General features: G+C 38.9%; 1 protein-coding gene across 1 annotated transcript; it reads left to right on the forward strand.

Moving 5' to 3' along the window:
- Positions 1-949: 949 nt before the first annotated feature.
- Positions 950-10,164, forward strand: LOC110046654 (transmembrane protein 272-like). Its single transcript, XM_089273256.1, has 5 exons — positions 950-1,120; positions 5,080-5,164; positions 6,307-6,417; positions 7,057-7,116; positions 8,796-10,164. The coding sequence occupies exons 1-5, from the start codon at positions 1,091-1,093 to the stop codon at positions 9,182-9,184; spliced, it is 675 nt and encodes a 224-aa protein (XP_089129382.1). The 5' UTR covers positions 950-1,090; the 3' UTR covers positions 9,185-10,164.
- Positions 10,165-10,635: the final 471 nt, after the last annotated feature.

Below are 10,635 nucleotides of genomic sequence, written 5' to 3' on the forward strand. Positions count from 1 at the left end.
CATGCCGGCCATGTATTTTGCGTTCTCATTATTTCAACTCGAGGCTAGTTCCAGCTCAGAACATTGGTTTTGGGGGGGGTCCTTGCTAGTCAAACTATACCTACCAGCGCCCCTCCCCCCCTCCCCGCCCCACTGCGGTCCCTGCATTAGGGGCCACTGTGCAATCAAGTTTATTTCCATTTCAGTCAATATATATTATATTAAATGAAGACAAATAGGAATGAATGGAGGAGGACTAAAAAAACCTTAACAGGCTTTTACAAAGTAGTCCCCCTATAAATTCTCTCTACAAGTTCTGCCCGCTTACTGTGTGTGCCGCATTGAATTCTTTGTTATTTTTTCTGTTTGTTCGTGCATTCTTTCCGTTATCATTGCATGCTTTTCATTTATCCCACTTTCACTGAAACAATATTCTGTTGCATTTTTTTCACATTTTCATTTTTGTTTCAGTCCCTTTTTGCATGCATTTTTCCATTGTATTTGTGTATTTCTATCACAACGTTACAGTCATCTAGTTTCAATTAACTGTCTTCACCGCTTTCCTTCATCATGTTCCTAGCTGTCCTAGTCATATGATGTTTGTAAGTATTGTTTCCCTTTGCCTCGTTATTTCTATTTCTTTTATTGTATTCGTTTCATAACTTGTAATTTATTTTGTTTGTAGCAATCACTCACTTTTCATCACTTTCATCGTCTTTCGCCAAACTCTATCGTTTGAATTGTACATTTCGTGGCTTTGATTAAAGCACATGTAGCGTGTTGGATGTTTGACTACAATATTACCAAATGTATATTTGTGCGCCCTAAAATTCAACCCAAGGAATTTTCGCCCCACCAGTCCCTCCCGCTCCGCGGTCCCTGAACTTTTTGTCCTCGGTTGCAATATTTTATGAAACAATTGCCTCAACTCTCCCCGATAGGGTAATGACGTATTCGTTCGGGGTAGTTGAGAGTATAATTTATTCGATCAACCGAACGTCATTTTCTGGGAGTGAACTCGGTATTCATCTGTTAGTTTAGGAGTCTGGACGACTTGCTCCTAGCGGAGTGCATGTAACAAAGATAATATAAGATCCATGAACATTGAGTGATGGCGGAGACCGAAAAACGAGCAATAGAGGTCAGTCGTTGCCTTATTCATTTCTTTATTTAAAGTAGTGATCGATCGAAGCCTGTTCGCGCCAAATGGCGACCACTTCAGTCGACGAAGTCCAGCACGCGTAACTATGAGCTTTAGAACTGGGGCAAACATGCTTACTTTTCATTTTTTTGTTTTGTTTTAAGATGTCTAGTTAGTTTGTTCAGAGACGAGAGTTACTTCTGCAGTATTAGCGTGTCGTTTTGACAACTCTCCTTGTTGAGTGCATTCAGTTTCCACCGTGTTGAAAATGAAACCAAACGTCCCATGACTTACTTCCTTTCTCTCATGACCTTGTTAAAAACAGCTTTAGATCCGTTCCCTTATGTGTTAGAACTCTGTTAGCAAACTAAAATTGTCGCAAAGAAGACTGCTTTTGGTCCGAAATCAGAAAGTTCTATTTTCGTGTCTGAGAAGTTGGCGATGGCGGTTTTTCAGACATGCACGACTTACTGAGGAGAAAGTTTTCTTCAATGCGACCTGCCCACGCGTGTAATGATTCCAACTGTGCTGTATTTAGTAATCACCTTGTTGTGATCTACCCTGAATAAAATTTTCGCTATGAATTGATAGATACTTATAATAAGATATCAAAGCTTAACAAAAATTACGTTTTTGTTGATAAAACCTGATTGTTCGCCTCAAAGGTCTTCAAACGGAAATTTAACTCCTAAAGTTTGGATGAAATTCACCCTGTTACTCGCGATTAACCACCAACTCTTTTGCATTCCCTTGTGTGCTCCCTTTAATGGGGGTGGTCAACCATGCCTTAGATAGGAGGGGGTCACAATTTTATGCCTTCAATGAGCAGATCTTTACAAGGCAATTTTCGTGGCAAAAATGCATAGAAATCTCTCAACTATTCACAAAGTTATGACATTGTGTGCCAAATGGCACTTTTAGAGAGTAAAGGGTCAAACGTCAAACCTGCTTAAATTTCTGTGAGTGCAGTAAAAAATTTATTGAAACTTCAACTTGCAACCCCCCCCCCTGCCCCCTTCTCTCCCTGGCAACCCCCTGGGCATTAGGCATAATTTTTGAGTTATTTTTTTGCAAAAAAATACCTCATAGTCGGCGGGTCAGGTATGTTATGGATGGGTCAGTGGATGAGTGAGTGAGTGAGAGATGTATGTATGTCACACCAATCAGATTGGATCTGCTATAAACAGCCAATCAAATTTCTTGTTGTAAAGGTAAATGGTATGTGAGAAGATTTGATCCCGATAGAGTTCAGAACAGCCATATTTATTCTTCTATAAAAGAGGAGGAATTATTCACATATTGGGTTTACTTCGACATTTTTTGTGGGCTAGGCTGACGATTTTTTAAATGAACGAGGGTTGTGTTTTCACTAGAACAATTTTGGCTAAATAAAGTCGGAAAAGTCCGGAAATGCAGTGAAAACAGTTCATCTTGAGTTTAGCGAGTTAAAAGTACACGTTGTTTTCACCAGAAAAAAGAAGCGATTATCTCGCCAATACCACCGGAAATTCATGCCAAGTTATACTACCTCGTCCCGGTACCCTCATCCCTTGTCCCAGTAAATGCTGCAGCCAATCACATTGTGCATAGTGACAGACGCCTGCAAAGAATTTGGCAACAATATCTACCGGGCGCTCGTATCGCAGTTCATTTTGTGAAATAGAACTTTAAGTGGCAGACGAGTTCAACAGTCCTTCTCAATTATTTTGGTGTACCATTCCTACAGTCCCGCTAGATTCTCCAGTTCCTTGGCCAGGACACCGCGTTGCTTGACGTGCAGAACAAGTTCCTGCATTACAACATTTCGTCGCATCTTCCTCGTTTCTGGGGACATTAACCACATCCTCTGGAAAAAATGCCTTCTCGTCTCCTGCGCATAAATATAGCTAGAATCAATACAAGAGAGGTCATTAAAAGCGTTTCCTCTCTCAGTTATTTCTCAAAGTTGTGTGGTTTTGTAATTTGAATCTTCTGAGTCAGTGGGTTAAATTCCTGGTTTTAATTTCCAGTGAAAACAGATGTCACATTTAACTAGCAAATGTTGGTCTGTAAACAAACACCTAGAAAGAATGTTTAGCTAGTTAATCGGCCTAGTGAAAACGCAACCGAGATGAGCCTTGAGGTTTGAAACAGTTCGTGAGTTAGTAGTATGCAAATGCAACGAGATATTTTTATTTTTAGTTACAAAGGTAACTTGATACTTTTGTTTTTCACAAGGAGTAAATTCAATTAGAGGTCACGAATCGTCGCTTCTAGTTCTTAGGACATGTTTTAGAGGCGATGAGACTTTACATTTGAAACAGTTCTAACGTTTACAGTAGTAGGTGCAGGTAACGATTGTTTTGTTCTAATTGCATGCAAATATAACAAGATATTTTTGTATTTTAGTTACAAAGTGTAATTTGACACTCATGCTCTTCACAAGGGAGTAAATTCAATTAGAGTGGACGAATCGTCACCACTCTTTCCCACAAGATGTTTGCTATCTTTAGTAACAAATGGTGACTTAACACTTTTGTTTTTTATATGGGAGTAAATTCAATTAGAGCTGACAAGTTATCGGCTATTGTTTCCAGGATGTTAAACAAAAAAGAAGCTTTCATTTCTGGACGGTTTTTATGTCTCTGCAGTAGCGAGATGACATTCATTTCAGTCCGATATTTTTAAAGGTAAAAAGTATGAACACTGTTGAAATGTTCTTCGAAGACTGCGCGGCACCAAGTTAAAGTGCAATTTAATTAAATCAGACTTTCAACGTGTCAGAGGTTTTTTTCTCTTTCTTTCTATTTTCGGTGAAGTTGTGTTGTGTTGTGTAAAAAAGTAAACTTACAACTCCTATAAAATGCGAAAAAGTCTCTAAATTAACTTGAGTATTTTTGAGCAAAAATTCCTCTTGGGAGTTGGAGGGGTTATGTGATCTGTGAGTGAGGGAGTTATGCAAGTGCACATGTCACACCAATCACAGTGTGGGTTGTATCAAAGAATGAATCAAATTGCCTGTTAGAAAATAAGATGGTATCTACATTAATCTGGAGACATGTAAGATTACTGTAGTTTGTTCGGTCAAACATTTTATGGCTTACTATTTAGCTATCTTACCATGACCGATGTAACATCGCAACCAAAAACACTTGTCAAATTAACCAAATCATTACTGTACCATGAATGCTCCAATCTCCGACACTTCACACAAAAAAATAACTCTTGCACGCTGTGGGTGCCTATGATTATTTTTATTTGGTCAATTTCCGGTACTCCTGGCATAAAATGGTGTTCCAGTGCCGTGTCACAAGCCACTGCAAGATGAAACAAGTTTCGCCCAGGTTTCGTGGATCCTGTTTACTGTATATAGGAGGTGTTGGTCAACACTGTTAGCTGACACTTGGTTGATACATGGTTCAAGTATTGGCCGTGTATCGGTCAAGTGTCAACCGATACTCGGCCGATGTTTCACCCAAGTGTCTCTAGATATATTAGTCCATTGTGTCGGCCAACTCTACTTACAGTTCTCTTGATCCAGTTTCATCTCGTTTCTCAAGTGGCAGATGGAAAAGAAATAAATGAATTCTTGAACTCCCACTTTGATAAATTATTATGGATTCAGAGAACAGTGTTGAATCTTGGTGAGATGTCTGACAAATAGTGCTGCCCCGTCCATAATATGTCAAACTCCCAATCTTAACTCCAATCACCAAGGTCAAATTTCCACCCCATCTATTTTGTATCAAGTTTGGTTTAGATCAGGGCTCTTAAGCTTTATGTGAGCCTTAGAGTGGTTTTCAATTGAGATTGGCTGAGTAGGTTTTGGTTTTATGACACTCAATTGAAAACCCGCCTATTACATGTGCATGGCATCCCATTTGATTCTGTCTGGCACATTTTGTTCACTGTCACCTTATGGATTAGATGCTGCAAAGAATACCAGTGATAAGAAATTCTGATGTGTTTTTTGTTTTCAGGGCTCCCCAGTGGAACCTGGTGCAGGAGGTCCTCCTACCTATGGAACAGACAGTGGTGCTCCTCCATCTTACGATGAAGCAACAGGTTGGAGCCTCTAATCTTAAGAAGCAAGATTCATAGCTATTGTGATGTACATAAGATCACTGCTGCAGTGACCTGATAGTTAACTTATCGTGTTCACTGGTTCCAAAAAAAACATTTAACTTCACCTTGCTCTTCCGACAAGGAGCTCTCAAATTTTGGGTTATTTAGTTGGCAGATGACTTGCATGGGTCCTTGCCCAGTGGGCAAGTGAGAATGAAAAGTCACTTGCCTGAAAGGAGAGTTTACTTGTCCCAGAAGACCAGACAGTACACGTACTTTTTGCAAGCCCTGGCTCAGTCCCAGTTAAAAACTGGACCATTTCAGTGTATTGCGTTTTGTGGCCAGACAAATCTTTCTTGCAGTGTTTCTTTCTACCTCGGAGTATTTGTATCTTGCATAATAATTTATTATAATTTATTAAAGTCTGGTTGGTGTGTTGCCTAGCAGTGGAGAACCCTGGCAACACCCTTTAGCATATAATTACACAATGTTGTAAACAGGGTGTTTTCTAAATTAATAAAGATGTGAATTTTAAGCTCGGTAATGAAATGTGAAGATGAATCAATCAGCATGACACGAGCGTGGGACAAAGAAAAATTCTGAGTCCCCAACAGGAATCGAACCCATGACCTCCCAAACACCGGGCAGGCGCTCTATCCACTGAGCTACAAGAACTCATGGAGAGCGAGGTCATTTAACTGAGTTCATATATGACAGGTGTCCTGCATACTGCAAGGATCAATGCTATTGAAGTCATTGTGAGTAGTGATAAATTAATAAAGATGGTGAATTTTAAGCTCGGTAATGAAATGTGGAGATGAATTAATCAACATGACACGAGCTTGGGACAAAGAAAAATTCTGAGTCCCCGACAGGAATTGAACCCATGACCTCCCGAACACCGGGCAGGCGCTCTATCCACTGAGCTACAAGAACTCATGGAGAGCAAGATCATTTAACTGAGTTCATATATGACAGGTGTCCTGCATACTGCTAGGATCAACGCTATTGAAGTCATCATGAGTAGTGATAAATTAATAAAGATGGTGAATTTTTTCAGGGTGTTTTCTAATATGTAGTGATAACATTAGTGGCACGCTCAAGTGTCTGTTGTTGATTGTGGTTTCTTTCTATTCCTTTAGGGCCTCCTCCTTCATATCAGTCTTTGTTTGGTGAAATCCAAGGTGCTAGGCGAAGTTCTAGCTCAATCATGGACTTCGTGAAAAAACTGATTTTGCTGCTTGCTGGAACTAGTAAGTACTTAACAGTAATTTTAAGTCCTGAGCATCAACCCAGTTTGGATCCTAAATTCATTTCTCTGGCTAATATTCCAAGGAAATTCCTCGGTTATTTTACTGGCACTATGTCTGATAACAGTGCTGAGTATCTCAACATTGCTTTACAGTACCTTTCACACCTCCCTTGCCACAAATTTTCACCTCAATAACCCGGAATAACCCTCAACTTGCTCACAAGTTGCTCCCATCACAGCCAATAACAGTTACCTGATCTGGTCACAGATTCAGTTCCTTCCCAGGTCAAAAGAAGGTTTTCTTTATCTTGCCTAGAAGGAAAGTCCTGGTTATTTTTAGAGTTAATTCTCTAATTCAAGCTTGCTCTATTACAAGCTTGCCTAATTCTTAGGGGTTTCATTAAGAGCTGGGCACAAGGCAAATTGACTGACTTTGTGGGTGATTTTGCCTGGCTGGTTTGACCATCTAGAGAAAATTTATTCTAACTTATAAAGAAATTTAGTTCATATAGTTTTGCCCTCCTGCCGAAAACCGTAATGTAACCCCTTGAATGCCAACGGTGCTTCCAGTACTGTGTGACTCAATATTGCTTAATTATAGTTCAATAATCATAATAATTATTGTACCCTTGGTTTGTAGTTGGTTGTACTATTCTCATTGGTCTGGTTATGGCAATTCCTATTGCAATGATAGTTATAGGTAAGTGAAATACTAAAACTAAGATTGTTCAGGCATGGGTCATCTGCTTGTTTCTACTTTTCATTTAAGAGGGATTCCACTCAAAGTTTGAGCAACATATAACTGCAAAAAATATTTACTAGAAATCTACTTGTATTACGGTAACATTTTGAATACTATTTGAAACATCTCACTTTAATTCATTACTTTGAGTGACCTCACAGTTAAATTCTCAAGCATTTTGGAGAAAGGTTATGTCAATCCTCTTAAAATGCTTAAAGGGTGTGTTATTTTGTTTTGAACTGACATGAAAAGTCCATTTTGGTTGAAATAGGGATCCCTCACGGGGTCAGCTTGAGAGCTAAAGTCTCGATAACTTCTTAACTGTATTCAAAGTGTTACCATGCTATGACGTTTTTTTAGTAACTTTATTTTTGCCATTATTGCTCGAATGTTCTGCAGAAACAGTCTTGATGTTCTGCAGAGTTATTTTATAGTTTCAAGTGGCTCAGTTTGTAGTTCTTCAAGAGCTGTTAGTACGGTTTAGTCTGCAGCGGTGGTGTGGTGACCTCATGGTTAGCTTGCTCGTCTCCAGATCAAGTGGTCCAGGTTCAAGCCCTGACCAGGGACATTGTGTTGTGTTCTTGGGCAAGACACTTTACTCTCACAGTGCCTCTCCCACCCAGGTGTATAAATGAGTAACTCGGAACTCTGTCCGGTCAAACCTATATTTGCGCGGACATATCCCATTTTTGGCCAGACAAACATCGATTATGTCTTATCCTTATAAAAGTGCCCCCCCCCCCCCCTTCACATGATGTTTAAATATGAAACAAGTAAATTTTCAAAGCATTTATTTTGGAAAAGTGGAATGCATGGTACAGCAAATTCAGTATCACATTCGTGCAAAAATTTGCAACGATAACTGGAAATTTTATGACTATTACAAATCATTTATTAAAAGTTCTTGGTCTGGAAGTTAAGTATCCGCCTTTTTTCCCTCCTTTTTTACAAACATCAATAATATTGAACCTTTAAATATTAAATCTTGAAACTCTAAATTTTTCCTTACTAGTGTAAATGACAAATTTGTTGAGACAAAAGTTATTTTTGACCGGACATTGTCTGTTGACCGGCTGTTATTTGAAGTCCTGTGGAGGTAAACCTGCGATGGACTAGAATCCCATCCAGGAGGGAGTAGAAATACTCCTAGTCTCTTCATGCTACAGAAACTGGGATAAGCTCAGGTCTGATGGGCTACTTGGCTTGTATGCTGATGTTACCTTAGTTGCAGTCAATTGAAAGTTCTTTTGACAGTGTAAAAAGGTATAGAATCAAGGCAAGAGGGTCAATACGAAGCAGATAAATCCATACTAATTTTTTCTTTACAGTTCATTTCGTATCTTTTTGAACTTGAAAATGGTGTCATGGTGACTGTGAAACATTGTTTGCTGTTATCACCAAGTTTTACTTGCTTGTGTATTACAAAACCTTTGCTTCTTTGGGAATAAGCTTGTATTTTACATAATTATGCAAATACTCTAGACTTATTTTGTGTATCTGCTAAGTTACTCATACATAATTTAAGTACGATTTCAACAAGAACGTCGCCAAATAAATGCCTGTGATGTTGCTTCTTTAATTACTAATGCTGATAGACTGTCATTCCTTAGAAATGCAACCTGTAATTTCCTTTGCAGGTGCTAAATACAAGAACCAATGCCCGGTTGAAGACAAGATACCTATCTACCTAATAGTTGCTGGAGCTGTTGGAGCGTTCAGAAACCTCATTTCATTGGGTCAAAGAGTCAAACAAAGAGACAATGAGGACGAAGAGGGACAGAGTAGGAAAAGGCCTTTGGAGTCCTTTCTGGACTGTTTCCTGTTTGTCTGGTTTATTTGCGGCAATGTCTGGATCTATCAAAATTACCATCCTAACTATACTGACACTGACGATCCCAATTACTGTCATAAGACTCTGTACCTGTTTGCATTTTGGGTAACAACTTCCATGTATATTGTGGTTGGTGTTCTGTGTTGTTGTGTGTGTTGTGTGGGAATCTGTGCTGCAGCTTTTGGCAATGATTGAATGGTTTTATTTGGTTTAAAACTAGACATTGGCAGGAACCTGACTACTATAGAATCTGAATGTTTTATTCATCTTAAACCCATGTCATGTGTGCTGTTTTAAATCAATGTATGCATTGACTAGCCATCCACTAAAGTGCACGTCAATTAGAAGCTCAGTTAATGGAGGTTAAAGTTGGGCAGTTATCATTGATATAACTACTTTGTAGTGCACCAAGATAAATGATTGACTCTTTTTGCTCAGGAAGCTTGTATAATTCACAGCTTGACACCTGTCATGAGATGTGCATTACAGTTACAACTGCTGTTAAAAAAGGTAGTTCTAAAATATTGTTAAATCTAATTTTGATAAATTCCCGACCTCCCAACCCCCACTTCCACTCAGCCTTTCGCTGCCAGCAACCTAGCTCTCTTTGTGGAAGCATAAAACAGGCTTTCCCTGGGCCGCTTATGTTTCCGGCTAGGCACGCATTGCGTGCAGAGGGATAAGCTTTAGTAGTGTTGCACATGTTGTTATCTGCTGAAGCTCAGTTTTTGGATGCAATTTAGAAACCTTGTTTTAGCTCTTAATTTCCCTATAATTTGTAATAAGACTCAGTTTTGTCTACTTAGAGCTCCTACAATCGTGAGAAGTGTTTTTCTTAACCTGCAAATAGAACAGAATAATTAAAATAAGAGCCATGTTGTACGTGTTTCCAAGGGAAGTAGCATTAATTTCTTGGGAGTCACAAGACGAGGTTTAAAATTTACATGTTTAACCTCTGATATTTCTACCCTGCTAAGTGGAGTTCAATAATAATTTAAATGTTATGTGAAAGTAAGACATAGTTAGGTTCAGACTCTTTAATAGGCTAGCTAGAGAAACAATTTTCCTTACTCTAGTCCTAAGGTGACAGGGTAATGTCAAACTTAGTCTGTCAGATCACAAAACAAATGGCTGCATATTTGCATTAAAAGTAATAAAAATTATATTTAGCATCAGACTAATGGTTTTTTATGTGTACCCTTATGTGTATTATTATTATCATTATCATTATCATCATTATTGTCATTGTCATTATTAAAAAAACTCTTGAAGTGGATTACTGAGATGCAAGCCCAGTGGGTACTCCGTTATATGGGCTATATAGGTATTACCATATATGCAGCCCGGTGGGGGGGGGGGGATCTCCCATATAAAAAGAATGGGGGTCCTCCTTGGAAATGTTGAAAAGAAACCCTAAGAACTACCAAGATCCTGTTTTGTGGGCGTGACTTAATTTTTTTTTTCTTTTCCAACAGGTACCTAAGAGGTACCAATTCTTACATATTATCTACTGTCATTTTTTTTTTTTTTTGCTCAATACCCGAAAAGGTACCGAAAAAGCTACCCCTGTGGACCGTTTGAGCTAAACGCCCCAAGAGGTACCAGTCCGGCTTGGCATTGGGTATTTCGCCGACAAAGAACTTATG

This window comes from Orbicella faveolata, unplaced genomic scaffold, assembly GCF_042242905.1.
Source record: "Orbicella faveolata isolate gen_17 unplaced genomic scaffold, um_ofav_v1 contig_35, whole genome shotgun sequence".
In the NCBI taxonomy this organism is placed as follows: Eukaryota; Metazoa; Cnidaria; class Anthozoa; order Scleractinia; family Merulinidae; genus Orbicella; species Orbicella faveolata.